Source organism: Poecilia formosa, unplaced genomic scaffold (assembly GCF_000485575.1).
Source record: "Poecilia formosa unplaced genomic scaffold, Poecilia_formosa-5.1.2 Scaffold4, whole genome shotgun sequence".
NCBI classification, from domain to species: domain Eukaryota; kingdom Metazoa; phylum Chordata; class Actinopteri; order Cyprinodontiformes; family Poeciliidae; genus Poecilia; species Poecilia formosa.
Genome location: NW_006799943.1, coordinates 6609546 through 6624337, shown reverse-complemented (window position 1 = coordinate 6624337; position 14792 = coordinate 6609546). Strand labels below are relative to the sequence as shown.

The following is a 14792-nucleotide window of genomic DNA, read 5'->3' as shown; positions in this document are numbered from 1 at the left end:
TATAGCTTATTTTTCTCAGTTCAGTTGTGTATATTTCACATATGTTTTAAAAGTCTTGAAATAGTATGAACATATTTTTTATTTTACATCTCGGCATTCATTTTAACAAGGGTGGTAAACTTTTGAGATTTACTGTAACTTAAACCTTATGGATCGTTAAGGCATGAAACGGCCCCTATACATGAGGAACAAATCAGTTGTCAACACTTGAGATAGTTTGGCAAATAATAATAGTGGTTTCCACTGAGCTGAAACATCTAGAAGGTTAATAATTACACTATAATTATTCAGCATAACCGAGCTTTGAGTAATTTAAGAGCAATTATTCCTAAATATGTAACACATTTGACTATGCAACAGGTCGTCATGAAGCGGAACGAAACAGAGCTAACTAACGAGTCCGGACTGTTTCAGACGAAACGCAGAGCAACCGTTGACGCAGAAAAAGCGCCTGGAAGACTTTGGTATTGAACAAAGCCGCTGTTAAAGGAATCTCTTTGACTGTGGTAGAGTCCCGGACAGTAGTTGTTCTCATTGTAATGTTACTACAGTGACTGTCTAAGATGGAAGGAGGAAGTTCCGAGTTACCTGGTGAGTAAAAACACCAACTGGCAGATTTGTTTAGCTAGGCCGCAGCGCGCGCGCGGGAATAGCATCCTAATAACATGTTAAAACTGACGGTTTTCGTCATAGTGTCCATATTATTTTATTGAAATCGGACTAACGATTTTCTTAGACGCCGCCAGAGGTGCTTATTTACAAGCCTTGCGAGTCAGGTAGATATAGCTGATGCTAAAGGTGTTCTGCCACAGTGCCAACCTAGCTAGCTGAGAAGCATTGGAGCTAACTCAGTTAATGCTATGCTAGGCTAGAGTTAGCTTCTGAAATGACTCCGGTGGTTTTTACAGTTCACTCTAATATTTCTTAAACAAACGTTTCCTAAATTATGTGCTTATATAATTTATTTAAACTGAATATAAATCCTTCACGATACATTAACATATTTGATCAAGTCCGGAGAATGCAAATAAAACCAGGAAGATCCGACATAACCGGAGTTTGGCCCTGAATTTTTTTTTCCTTTTGTGAAGGGCAAGTTTTAAACTTTCAAAAACGTTTACTTTAAATGTTCAGGTAAAATAAATATCTTTGTGTAATATTGTAAAGAGTTCTGTCAAGTCAAACGTTTTCATCTGAAAGACCGTTAAAAACATTTCAATAACACAATAATGTTTGTACGTTAAAACACAAGAGGTGTGCAACATTTACACAGCTTCCCTTGTGGGGCTAATTTGTGTTTCCTAAAACACTCGAAAGGTTGTCACCAAATCACAACTTTTTTAAAAATTATTTTTATTTTTTACTAAAAAGAAAACGAATTGCCGTTTTATTCCATTTGAATGGCGAAAATAAATGTAGATCAAGTGACTTGTAAGAATCCTTGTATCCAGCCATTATTAACCTTAACAGCTACGTCTGCGAATATTGAAAGAATCCGACTATTTTTCCAATCAATTCTTATAATCTAAAAATATTATATGCAGACTTTGCCTGGGCCAGATAAGCATGTATTTGCATGTCAAATCACTTTACTTTGTGAAGATTAGGTCTACTTGTAGAACACAAACGCAGCAGCTCAGTTTAAAAGTTTCATAACATAGATAAAGTAAAACTGAAGTGTATGGAGGGGTTCAATCACCACTACACTCATCAGCCATCATCACATGTATCCATGGTTTTGGATTTTTTGGACCTTGTTTATAAGTATGAGTAAATTTTTCCTTTTTTTTTTTTTTCTTGAGGGCTGGACAGAAATTTGACACAGGCATGAACCAGTTACCAAATTAAGAAGTGTAGTAGGAGGGACTTTCAATTGCATTATTGTTCCCGTCTCCTCATAGAAACAAGCTTCTATGTACTTTCAGGGCATTTACATGGCGTAATGGTCTATTACATTGACTTTAAAAAAAATCTACTTGTCTTCAATCACTGTTTTGTAGAATCTAAGCTTTACAATGATTCCTAGCTACAGCTGACACCAGATATTTGCATACAATGAGTAAAAACACATGTAAGCCTTTTTTTTTCTCACTGTCTGAAGTTAAATCAGACCTTACTTTTCCTGTTTTAGCCGAGTTAGAATGACCAAGTTTATTTATATTTCTAAATGAAGGTAACCTGGCAAGTTTTTTTTTTTTTTTTTAAGAGATTATTATATTTTTATTTTTTGGAACTTGCTTCGAATTCAGAAATTTCTTTGTGTTTGGGTAGGATCATCGATAACTGCCTTTTAAACTGTATGACATGGGTCAAACATTTTGTATGCGTCTTTTTATTCATATTCCAAATATCTGGAATGAAGACCCACTGGCCTATTTTTAAGAACATGCCTAGTATAATAAGGGGTAGCTATTTATTTTGACAACAAAAACTATGCCTAGACTCTTAAATCGCTTGTATTGGTGCCATATGATTGACTGTTTCACTCTTCTAGAATCACAGGTCTAGAATCATCTGCTGGGGTATATTAATGCAGACGAGATGTTTGAGTTTCAAAAAAAAATTTTTTTTGCACAGCAAGATGTTTCACTTTTATGTTTCATCCCAGACTTGCTCTAAAACGTACACCTGCTTTTTCAAGCAATTACTGACTGTGTTTCCTTGTTTTGCAGGTCCCACTCTTCCCCTCTCCGCCCTGCGCCTCCTGGTTTCCCCCATCCGCTTGGTGTCTGCTGCGATCTGGCACACAGTGGAACAGAAGATTGTGTCTGACTATGGCCTGCTGGAGGAGTTTGTGTTCATGGTTACAGAGATTGTTCCTCAGCTTCTTTCTACAAGGCAGCGAGCCGAACTCATTTTGGGCCTCAGAGCACGAGTGAGTCAGGTTTTGTTTGCTAACATTGATTTCTGATTGGAGTTTTTACATTAATCATGACCTGAAAGAGTCCAGGCCTTGTTGGGGAGTAGTGATCAGTATAGAGGCTTATCTCAACATTAAGGGTGCATTGTTTGGTGTTTAGAAAGCAGTTTTTTCTGTCACCAAAATAAACGTAATGATATATTGACAACACAACTGCACTTTTCGAATTGGTGTCTCAAAGATGGATACACAGCACTCCTAATGTTAATCATCAAACTGCTGTTTTCTAAAGGGATCAGCTCTAAAGCAAATGCAAACAACGCAGAAGGGGCATCTGAGCAGCTTTGTAAACAATTTTTATCTTACTGGTTTATTTATTTTGGCCTTTTAAATTGCAGCTGATCCTGGAACTGTGTCGTTCCGATGAAACGGCCGACCTGCAGATTATTCAGCCACACCTCGACCGAATGCAGAGCCTCAGGTCTCTGTGGAAAATAGAGGTAAACTCTCTTACCTCTGTTGCATGCTGGGTTTGTTGATTCTGGTGAATGTAGTTATTTTGCTTGTCCTTTACTATCAGTTTGCAAAACCAATTGATTCTGCTTCTGCCTACAGTCAACAGAAGTGTCTGACTCTCATTTCATGGGCCTTGTTCAAAATTTGCTCAGAGATCCTGATGAAAGAATGACCTTTTTCCAGGTAATCCTACGTAGACAAACAGCTCTGTATCTTCAGCTCTTGTTAAAGTTGTTGGTGGTCACCCAACTATTTACTGGATTTGTTGGTGTTTCAGGATGTTTTCCCTGGAGACTTTGGGCCCACATACGACAAAGCTATTCAGACTCTGATGTGGCTGTTTCTGTCCAGACTTGAAAAGCTCCTTCCTGCTCAAAGTCTCCAGCAGGTAAACGCATAATCTCAAGAGGAAAACGTCTTAGGTTTTTGTAGTACTCAAAAAATGTGTTTGAATAGAATATAATTTTAAAAACATTTAATTTTTGTTTTTTTATCAGGTTGTTTCACTGATGAGTGACACCACCTCTTTTCTGAATGAATCCATGGAGACTTTAGTTCAACCTGAAGATCTAAAAGTATTGTTGGACACACAGAAAAATCTCACCCACCTTGAAGATATTGGTAAGGAGATCTTTCTCTGATATACAGGTTCATTGCCATTTAGCAGTTCTGTCAGAAAGTTCTCTGTATGTTCTACCTGAACTGATCTATTGTGTTTCTTTTCAGAGTCTTATGTTGTTGACAGCGGCATCTTATCAGCCCTTTGTCTTCCTCCTGTGGAAAGAGTCGTGATTGTCAACGAGCAGCCAGGAACCGACGCAGAGAGTAGCCTCGTGTACACAGTCTGTTCAGAGATGGAGGTGGAATCTGAGAACAAAGAAGTGTATGTCGAAGTACCTGGGAGCACAGCGGAGTGTGCAGAGCCACAGTGGTTTGGCATCAGTGGAGAGGTGAAGACTGAAATGGACAGTATTGTGGTCTCGGATCCCACCGAAGGCACTGAGGCCAGCGAGGGGGAAATGGTAGATGACAGGCACGATGACCATGCTGGGACTCTGATCATTGGGGAGGATGGCCAAGTGACACTGCTAGATGGCGTGGAGAAGAAGCCAAAGAGACATGGGGGGAGAAGGAAATGCCCAGACGACGACGATAAAGATTACAAAGTGGAAAGTAAAGCAAGGGGCTTTAAGGAAGACTTGGATGCAGACCCCTTGTGGGAAAGACCAGTGAGAAAGAATCGAGGACTTAAGATGAAACGGTACCTGTCGCAGTGGAGAAAATCAGGCAAGACTTTGGGCGGTACCACAGTTTCCCAGAGTTCAGCAAAAAATGATTTGGATGAGAGAACGTGCAAGGTGTGTGGCAAAGTGGTGACCCAGGCCAAGTTCCTGCAGAGACATATGAATCAGCACACAGAGGAGCTGCCCATTGCTTGTTCCGTGTGCAAAAAGTTTTATAAGAGTTTACGCTTCTTGCAGCAGCACAAATGTACTACTTCAACTAAAGTAAATCCTGATAAAGATACACAAGGACAAGAAACCACATCAGATGCTGGTGAACAGTCATCCAGTGGGGTCATTTGTGAGGCATTTATTGACGATCATCCTCCAGACAGCACCGCCCAAGATCCTGACTATATCATGTCAGAGAAGTCCTCCGGGGAATTAGGAGAAAGAAGCCCAGACGGAAGTAAGAGTGGCCTGGAAGGTCCGTTCTACTGTCCTCACTGCAGTGTCGAGTTCAAATGCAGACAAACGTTTAGGTTCCACATGAGGAACATTTGCTACACTGAGCAGCAAGTGGATCCCGAGAATCCAGATGATGTGAAACACTGTTTCAGATGTGACGAATGTGACAAGGCTTTTAAGTACAAGTCAACGTTGGATTCCCACAAGCAGACTCACAACCCACTCTACTGCGAGGTCTGCATGAAACTAGTACGTGACTCGGAGGCTCTGGCCATGCACAAAGAATCCCACACGCCGTTCCAGTGTAATCGGTGTGAAGAGCACTTCCCCGTATTCAAGGCCCTTCATAAGCATTACATCGATGCCCACAACCCCACTGAGCCTTTCACTTGTCCGTACTGTGAAACGACCTTTTCCAGTTTGAAGCGTTTCATCAGACACGAGTGGAAACACACCGGTTACCAGCCTTTCCAGTGCACTCACTGTGCTAAAAGGTTCCGCTCATACTCTGATCTTGTGGAGCACCAGAAAAAGCACACAAAGGCGTATCCGTATCTTTGCTGGGAGTGCGGCAAGAAGTTCAGGCACGGCGTCACACTGACGAGGCACGTGGAGCGCGTGCATCACGCCGGAGAACCCGTAGACGAAAAACCTACCACGATCTTCCCTTGTACTCAGTGTGATAAGACCTTCACATCTAGAAGGTGCCTTCTAAAACATGATAACTTCCACCACAAAGGGATGCGCTTCCCATGTGAGCACTGCGGAAAGGGATTCTTTGGGAAGGACGCGTTGGTGAGGCACACTTTGATCCACACCGGCGAAAGGCCTTTCAAGTGCGATGACTGTGAGAAGTCTTTTAGATCCGCAGCAGAACTGAAGATTCACAGGCGGTACCATACTGGAGAAAGACCGTTCAAGTGCACCATATGTGAAAAGGGTTTTGTCCAATCCTGTTTTCTTACTTTGCACATGCGAACGCATACAGGAGAGAGACCATACGTATGCGCAGTTTGTAACAAGGGCTTTTCAAGTTTGCATGGCCTCAAACGACACAGGAGACTTGTCCATTCCTAGTTTCTATTAACATTATATTAATCTTAATGCGGACTTTAACTGTCAGTTTACTATGTCCCTTATGAAGGAGGTTAGTTTAGCTTCAGCGTTGTGCCAGAAAATAAAAACGGATTGCTTATGATTATAAATCTCACTTTGGTTGTCTGGGTGCTGGTTAGATATGGAGACTTGAAACCAAGTTTTCCTCTTCTGTGACATTGTCCATATATTACGTGGTTGCCACAGACTTGCGTTGTCAGAAATGTATAATAATACTGAATTATAAAAATGTATCTTTGTATTTTTTACAGACATGTTTGCTGCACTTCTGCATATAATTTGTATGTATGTGATTTAAAATTTAATTACCTTTAGAAATTTGGTTTTTCTTCCTTAAATAAAAATTCTTAGTGTCACTTGCTTTGAGTGATGTGATGTGATTTGGTGTGGTAATCTTTTTTTAATAGTATTTACCTAAAATTTCAGAAGAAATACTTAACTTAATTTTAGTTGGTAGGGAACATACCTTTATTAGCAGTGTAGCTTTTTAATACAAATTTCAAATAATTTAAAAAGGCTTTAATACAGCACCCTCTATTGAAAATGGTTGTCTTGTCAGATCAGTAAGATGGTGTTTTAACTCTTCATGGTGTTATTGACTGAAAAAGGAGTATTTGTGAAATGTGAGGAAGTGGTAATAAAAAATGAAGTACCACCCCAGATGGGACTCGAACCCACAATCCCTGGCTTAGGAGGCCAGTGCCTTATCCATTAGGCCACTGGGGCTTTTGCGGCATTGGTGGCAGGTAAGACATCATCAGCCTTCTGTGCACAATTTTCATGTCTGTTTTTGTACATGGTTTCCTAATTGTGAGATGCAATGTCCGACGGCACCCTAGTGGTTATTTACCTTGGGCTTGCTTTAACAGGGTTACTCCCGAATAAAAACTATCTTTGAAAAAAGGAAAAATACAGATTTTAAGTAAAATGAAATTACTTAATTGGGTATAGGATTGTAATTTATCTGCCCTGGAATTGTTGAAAGGCGTCTACATTTAACTCAAACTATTTGATGATGACGTTATGTTGACACGCATTTACGACATCCACTGGAGACAAGTGAATTCCCTTCGATCCTGACAGCGAGAGACAGCCCCGGTTTTGTTTTTTGTTTTTTGTTTTCTTCTTCTTCGCTCTGTCCAGCAAAAGCCCGACTCTGGTGGAGGAATGGTAGCCAGTTAGCTAACGGACAAAAACTGTTGGGTTTTTACTCGTTTAACATCGCTGGTTACTTTGTTATAACGATGAATTTACTACCGTCCAATCCACATGGAAATGGGCTTCTTTATGCTGGATTTAACCAGGATCACGGTAAGAATCATAGTCGAAATGATCATCATTTCCCCCCCGTCTAATAAAATTGAGAAACGTCGTAGATACACAATTCGTTGCGTGTTAGTTGTCTCAGTGTGACACGTCAGTCCTTGTTTCTTAAATTCCGCATTCATTTTTTTACATTAACAAATATTTTCTAAAAGCGCTGCGTTACCTTTGAACTGCCAGGTTAAATTACCGACAAAGTTAACATTAGCATTAGCTCGTACACTTGAATTTGGCCAACTAAAATTGCAGCTGCCACTTTAGTTTATTGCTTACAAATATTCTGACTGACAAAATAATGACTCGGGAACCCAGCAATAGAAAATATAGATAAACACAAGGTGGGAAAAAAGGGTTATGTGTAATGGGTGTTGTATGCTAACTTAGCATTAATGCTACTGCTAGCAGAAAAATCCTTCGAACATAGCGGCTATCCGCTAAAAGCAGCTATGTCAACAGTACTAAGGTTAGCTCAGGGCTGTTCTGAATTCCCACAAGTAATTTGTTTCCACAATACTTTCTCTTCAGTACTTTCCAGAATAAGTTACCGTATAAGACGTGATTTAGCAACGTATTTTTTCCCTAAGTTCTTCATAAAGACACTGTACGGGCCGTGAAGTGTCTTTAAATTTCTTCTTTTATACCTCGTTACCCTTTTTTTAAGCCAAGGTATAAAACTTTGACATAACTGGAACTAAATTGTTAAATGAACCCAGAACGGACCAGTGCAAACTCTACCACGAAGTGCCAGTTCTCTATAAATAACAGTGGAGGTTAATGGTTTGTTTCAATCTGTGGTCAGTGGTTCCATCTTCAACATTTATTTTTCTGCTTCCTGTTACCTTGACTCTTTGGGAATGATTATAAAATATATACACATATATAGAGAAAGAGAATTTTGTTGTATTTGTTGGGTCTTTGTGTTCTTGTCCAGGATGCTTTGCTTGTGGAATGGAGAATGGATTTCGTGTCTACAACACAGATCCTCTCAAAGAAAAGGAAAAGCAAGGTAACCAGACGATATATCAATGAGTATAAGATAAGTGCAAAATCTTTTTTTTGTTTTGCTCACTCTTGGAAATGTACCACACTTTTACTTGAATGTAACGCCTTAAATTTGAGTAAGCAAGGCATATAATTTAGGATGCAAATTTGTACGGTTTCCTAAAAAGCATTCTGTTTCTCCTTTGTCTGAATTTACATCACACCACAGTGCAGGACCGTTTATGTCACGCTCTCTTGTACGCACCAGATCTGTTACAGAGATTGGAAATATCCCTGTGTTTGTATTTCAGAGTTCCTAGAGGGAGGCGTTGGCCATGTGGAGATGCTGTTTAGGTGTAACTACCTGGCGCTGGTGGGAGGAGGGAAGAAACCCAAGTACCCAACTAATAAAGGTATGTTTGCCACATTCCTACTGAAAAAAAATGAAGATGAGAAAATGTCTGCAGGTTTCCTTTGCAGAAGTTTTCTTAAAGCTTAAAATGCAGTTTGCCTTTGCGGTGTGGAACCACAAACCTCAATAACTTTCAGTGGCATTTTATGTGAGTGAGCAGCAAACTCTGAAGCTTTCTTAGTCTTCTTAGTTTATCTTTAAAATTCCCACAAAATTAATTTTATGTATTCTAATTTCTTGTTTCAGTCTTCATATTAAGGATTCCAGCAGTTTATTTCCATCCCTATTTCTTGTCTGCAGATCTACAAGGTGGAGTTGTATGAAGAAGCTCTTCTTATTTTTTACAGCACTCCATCTTGTACCTTTTTTTTATTTTTGGGAAAAACTTCAGGTTTTCACAGTAGTTGTGTTTTAATGTTACAATATTAGCTTTCTGCTTAGCTTTTAATCTATAGTGAAGTCATAAAACATAATGGAAGAAACTTTTTGACAGATGTTTTGGGGGGTAGTCCGGGGGTGAGGGGAGCTGATATGATTAGTCGGATGAATCACGATGAATCAATTATTGAAATAATCGTCAAGTAATTAGCAAGCATTTAATAGTTGACTGGAGTGCACAGACTTAAAAAAAAGGCCAGATGCTGAAAGACCAACATAGTCTGAACCGTAAGTGAGCCAAAACTTTACAAAAAACATAATTAAAAAAAACTTCTTTGTCTGTAAATATGTTTTACCCAGAACTCCTTGAGTGGCAGTTTTAGCTTCACTCAGATGACATTTTGTAAAATAAAAATAAATAAGTAAATAAATCTCCTATTAGGCACCTTTTGCTGTCCGATTATTAATCAGTTAAAAGACAAAAAATAAAATATAAAATCAACAGATCAGCCCTATAATATTGCTATTAAGACAAACAGAAATAACTGTTGAAGGCATTTTGTTTGCAGACGTAGATTTAAAATAATTTATTAAAATCTGATTAATCGTTATAATAGTCAATTACTAACATAACCGTTAAGTTGTAACCGTCATTTTGAGTTGCGTCGCTGTTCTTTTGACTGAAAGCCTCCTGCAGTTGGAAACTATTAAAAAAAAAAAAAAAAGCTCCTGTCATCTCAGGGGAAGCGTGTTATTCCCATCCTCCGCTCAGCCTTTCTGAGCTACAACTTGGATGCCGTATTTTAATTTTCCTTCATGTTGCGTCGCGACGCTCTTGATTCGTGTGATTGGTTGACGTTCTAGTGATGATCTGGGATGACCTGAAGAAGAAGACGGTGATCGAAATCGAGTTCTCCACAGAGGTGAAAGCGGTGAAGCTTCGGCGGGACAGGTACGGATGGGCTCCCGCCCGCGGAGGCCTCCATTTTCCCTTCGGAAACATTCGACTACTGCATCTGGATGTGTGTGTTTTATTTTGTTTTGTTTTTTTTTTCTTTCAGGATTGTGGTAGTCCTAGACTCCATGATCAAAGTGTTCACCTTCACGCACAACCCGCATCAGCTGCACGTGTTCGAGACCTGCTACAACCCCAAAGGTCGGTGCCGACGCCCGTCCGGTCCGGACCGGCCGACTCGTTAGTCATCACAGCAGGCGTCTCGTTGTTTCTAAGCCGCCGCCGTCTCGTTTGTTCCAGGTCTGTGTGTGCTGTGTCCCAACAGCAACAACTCCCTGCTGGCGTTCCCGGGAACGCACTCGGGACACGTGCAGATCGTGGACCTGGCCAACACCGAGAAGCCGCCTGTCGACATCCCCGCCCACGAGGGGGCGCTGTGCTGCATCGCACTCAACCTGCAGGGAACCAGGATAGCCACGGCGTCGGAGAAAGTGCGGAGAGTTTGTTAATTTTTTGTTGGATGTTGGTTTGGAAGGGGGGGTTGGCGACCTCTGACCTCCCGCGACTTAATTCCCGTCACGTTTCCGCAGGGGACTCTGATCAGGATCTTCGACACGTCGGCGGGGCAACTCATCCAGGAGCTGCGGCGAGGCTCGCAGACGGCCAACATTTACTGGTGAGGGAAAGAACCTTGGATATTTATCTTTATTTCTTTTTAAAGGAAAAACTCTGATAGGAAATCTGCTTATGTGTTGTTTTTTTTTTGTTGTTGTTTTGTTTTATTTGTGGCTTCCAGCATCAACTTCAATCAGGACGCGTCTCTGATCTGCGTGTCCAGCGACCACGGCACCGTACACATCTTCGCTGCGGAAGACCCCAAAAGGAACAAACAGTCGAGGTCTGTGTTCTCATGGCCCCTGAGGCCGGAGGAAGCACGCAGTCTTAACGATTTTCACATTTTGTTGCATTGTAAGCACAAACGTTCAACGATTTTATGTGATTAGATCAGCACAATTGTAAAGTTGACGAAAAACAAAGATGATAGTTTTGGGCAATATAAAAAAATCAAAATAAAATCAGATTTTTGTTTGTTTTTTATGTCATATCCAACTTATGATTTTAATCTAAATTTCTTCTGAAAGTGGCTTATATTTCAGTCATTCAGTGTAGATGATTGAACTTTTGTTTAATTAGAATATAGTCAGAGTTTTATCAGAACTATAATAATTTTATAAGAAAATGTCTTAAAATTATGAGCAAATCATCATTTTAATGAGAAAAAAATCTTAGATTAAGTTCATGTAGATCTTTATTCAAAATGACTGTTTTCACAATCATTTCAAAATCCTACTAATAATAATTTGATGCCGATGGAAGTCCTCCAGACCAGTAGGTGGAATCTGGAGCTGTTCTGTAAAAGACTGCATGTTTGAAAAAAGCCATAAAATATAACACAATTTGTCTTCCTTACTCAATCTTTCTTCTGAATTTCCCATTAAATCATAAAATACAATATCAGGTCTTTACTGACCATCTGGTCCCACATGATTTATTGACTGACTCCCCCTAGTGGTCTGGAGCACGTCTGTTCTACTGCCTGCAGCATTTCATACTTGCCATTTTTATTATAATCATGGCATTTTCTCCCTTCACTTCTTCTTCCTGGATTCTTGTTGCTTTTTTTCTTTTTTTGTTTTGTCGCCACATTTTCTGTTTTTGTTTGTTTTGTGTTTTGCCGTTTCCATCGTTCATGTGCTTGTAGCTCAGTTTGCCTTGTGTTTTTGCAACTTCCGACCACCGTAGTCATCGACTCTAAAGCGATGCTGAAGACCTAAGACTTTGTAGAAAGTTCGGGAAACCGTTTATCATCTTTTTTTCAACTTCACAATTAACTAGCTTGTGCTGCTCTGTTACATAAAACAAAGAAAGAAAGAAAGAAAGAAAGAAAGAAAAAACATATTGGTTTGTTCTTTTGTCATGTGACAAAATGTGGAACATTTCAGAGGAAGTCAATGGTTTTGCAGTAACTCTTAGAACCAGTTGTAACTTCGCCTTTCTCCTCTGCAGTTTGGCATCTGCCAGCTTCCTCCCCAAATACTTCAGCTCCAAGTGGAGCTTCTCCAAGTTCCAGGTGCCGTCGGGCTCCCCCTGCGTATGTGCCTTCGGAACGGAGCCCAACGCCGTCATAGGTGAGCTAGCAGCGGGACGCCTGTTGGGAAAAGGATGACTCATCGTGTCACACATCTATCAGACTCGGGACCAAGGAAGTCACCGACCTAGAAAACAGATTCTTCTATCTGCTCCTGCTCAGGTCTTCTTCTCTCTCTCTCTCTCTTTCTGCAGCCATTTGTGCTGACGGCAGCTACTACAAGTTTCTGTTTAACCAAAAGGGGGAGTGTTCCAGAGACGTGTACGCTCAGTTCCTGGAGATGACTGACGAGAAAATATGACCCTCGTGACTTCCTGCTGAGCAACACATTTTTTTTTTTGTCCTTTCCCTTTTTGTTTTTGTTTGTTTCTGAGGAATTAGAAGTTCTACTTTGCACTTCATCTTATCTGCAGAGACTCTGGATCATCAGAGCATCAGATGGAGAGGACAAAGAAAACAACAAAGCACAGATTTGTTTTTGTTTTTTGGAGGATTAGTGGGAGACTTGAGGAAATGTGACATGCGCCGTCTTTACTCCCAAACCAAATCCACGGCGATGAGGGAAAGTTTTTTTTTTTTTTTTTTTTTTTCTGAAATACAAACAGTTTTACGATGTCTTCCGATGGCTATTTTTATTCCCGTCCCGATAGTTAAGATGGCTTGGATAACTAACACCGCCTAACCCCAAACTACAGGTAGAGTGCCTCTGAAACTGAAGAGAGTGTGTGCACACATATTATCGCAGATAAAAAACACACGCACGCACACACACACACCAAGTATACCAAGTGTATAACATTATTAGGTGTGTGAGGGGATCCCGCTTTGTTAGGCATCACCTTAGTGTTCATAGGTTTTTCTTTGCTTGTATATATACACCTGACTGAACTAACCACATAGAGCTGTACAGAACAGTGGCTTAAAAAAACAAAAAAATTAACCTGTATTTTTGTTTGTTTTTGTTTTTCACTTTATTTGTTGTGCAATACTCCGTTTAGTCTGAAATTTGTGAGAAAAGCTGGAAGATTTATATTTTGAAAGAGAAGTTCTTTCAACAGATTGGCTTCATGGAGGAAGTAATTACACCGAGAAAAAGTTTGCATGTTAAGTCTTAGTTAAATCGATTTCAATCAGATTTCTTTGTGAGAGCCACCTCCAAAACAAAAAATAGAAAGATATTTCTTGACTGCATTCATAATTTATATTTTGATTCTGCCTCGTGTTATTGGTCACTTTGCACCTTCCTCACTACACTTGTTTTTGTTTTTGCCATTTGAGCTGATCCGTCAGCAACCTCTGGAGAAGTCTGTCTGCATCCACCGCAATGAAACTAGTGACAATCTTTTTTGTTTTGTTTCGTTTTAATTGTCACAGCCTTCAGTTGATTTGTTGCAAAAACACATTTCATTTTTGTGGCTTCTTCTTGCATCCGAACATGCATTTGCAGTGCTCGGAAGTCGCAGACCACTAGAGGGGGATGCTGAGTAAACTGAGATCTCAGCCAACCAGTTTCTGATACACTTAATGATTGTAAAATGTGCATTTAAATATGTGAATAAAATTTAACATCTGCTTTTCCAGATAGGTTTGATGAACTCTTACTTTCGCTGTCAAATTACTACAATGAGGCAGGTAAAGGAAAATCCCTGAAATAGGCCTATGTCGCCAGTAGGGGGCCCCCAAGAGTATGTAACTTTTAACGTATTTGTTAAAACTGTTGCTACGTTGTTGCTGTTGCTAAGGAATTTAATTTTGAATAAATCTAGCTCCTCTGCCATCTCCCAGTGCTATCTGAAGAAATGCGCCACTTGGTCAGAAACATCCAATCACAAGTTTGTTTACGTGAACACACTCATTCACGTTGTTTCTCCGTCCCCTTTGCCCTTAGCTAAGCTGCAGCTGGTTTCCCACATTACAGCTAGTTTTCCCATAGCCTGCCATGAACGTTCAGGATAGTTAATATGGCCACCGATAATGGCGGATAGACGGATTTTCTGGAGCTGCAAGTTGTTTTTCCACCATTAACACTTTTGATAGTGCGCGCACGAGAGTGAGTGACCGTGCTAAGACCATCCTGGCTCTGATTGGTTGTTTGTATTTCCACTATTTTTTTTTTCTCATTCTGCGCTATTACATCGTGATAGTTTAAACAAATATGTAAAAATAACATGTACTGCAGCTTTCAAGAGTGCCCCGTTTAAGTTTATGTCAAAGAACAGACCAATTTTAAATTATTTTAAAAATCTGACAGATGTACTAGTTCTGATAATGCAGAAGAACATTTCCCAGTTTGATAACCGATTTTAATGTTGCTGTGCTGAAAGATCAAATTAGAGGAACAGCCTAATATACTGCTAATTGTTTGACAAATAATAGGAATAATCTAGCAAGAAAGAGGCAAACAGTGGCTC

The 14792-nt window shown here is 40.0% G+C and overlaps 2 protein-coding genes and 1 non-coding gene across 3 annotated transcripts; 2 read left to right on the top strand and 1 right to left on the bottom strand.

Annotated features, from left to right (window-relative positions):
• The first annotated feature begins 377 nt into the window (after positions 1-377).
• On the top strand, positions 378-6561 carry LOC107837315 (zinc finger protein 624-like). Its single transcript, XM_016676380.1, has 7 exons — positions 378-591; positions 2673-2875; positions 3259-3360; positions 3476-3559; positions 3654-3764; positions 3874-3997; positions 4103-6561. Exons 1-7 carry the CDS (start codon positions 564-566, stop codon positions 6142-6144), a joined length of 2694 nt encoding a protein of 897 aa, XP_016531866.1. The 5' UTR covers positions 378-563; the 3' UTR covers positions 6145-6561.
• Positions 6562-6836: 275 nt separating this feature from the next.
• Positions 6837-6909, bottom strand: trnar-ccu (transfer RNA arginine (anticodon CCU)). The gene has a single exon. It is a non-coding gene; the product is annotated as a tRNA-Arg (tRNA).
• A 310-nt stretch (positions 6910-7219) lies between these two features.
• wdr45b (WD repeat domain 45B) lies at positions 7220-13961 on the top strand. The gene is made up of 10 exons (XM_007561699.2): positions 7220-7494; positions 8438-8512; positions 8799-8900; positions 10142-10229; positions 10339-10433; positions 10533-10723; positions 10823-10908; positions 11029-11130; positions 12300-12421; positions 12576-13961. Exons 1-10 carry the CDS (start codon positions 7428-7430, stop codon positions 12680-12682), a joined length of 1035 nt encoding a protein of 344 aa, XP_007561761.1. The 5' UTR covers positions 7220-7427; the 3' UTR covers positions 12683-13961.
• The last annotated feature ends 831 nt before the right edge of the window (positions 13962-14792 follow it).

What these genes read in the sequence shown, in the direction of transcription:
- LOC107837315 (XM_016676380.1), top strand. Translation starts at nt 564, where the DNA reads ATGGAAGGAGGAAGTTCCGAGTTACCTG. An exon ending in AGGAAGTTCCGAGTTACCTG is followed by an intron (nt 592 to 2,672) that starts GTGAGTAAAAAC and finishes CTTGTTTTGCAG; the next exon opens with GTCCCACTCTTCCCCTCTCC. An exon ending in TTTTGGGCCTCAGAGCACGA is followed by an intron (nt 2,876 to 3,258) that starts GTGAGTCAGGTT and finishes TTTAAATTGCAG; the next exon opens with CTGATCCTGGAACTGTGTCG.
- wdr45b (XM_007561699.2), top strand. Translation starts at nt 7,428, where the DNA reads ATGAATTTACTACCGTCCAATCCACATGGAAATGGGCTTCTTTATGCT. An exon ending in CAAAGAAAAGGAAAAGCAAG is followed by an intron (nt 8,513 to 8,798) that starts GTAACCAGACGA and finishes TTTGTATTTCAG; the next exon opens with AGTTCCTAGAGGGAGGCGTT. An exon ending in GACCTGCTACAACCCCAAAG is followed by an intron (nt 10,434 to 10,532) that starts GTCGGTGCCGAC and finishes CGTTTGTTCCAG; the next exon opens with GTCTGTGTGTGCTGTGTCCC.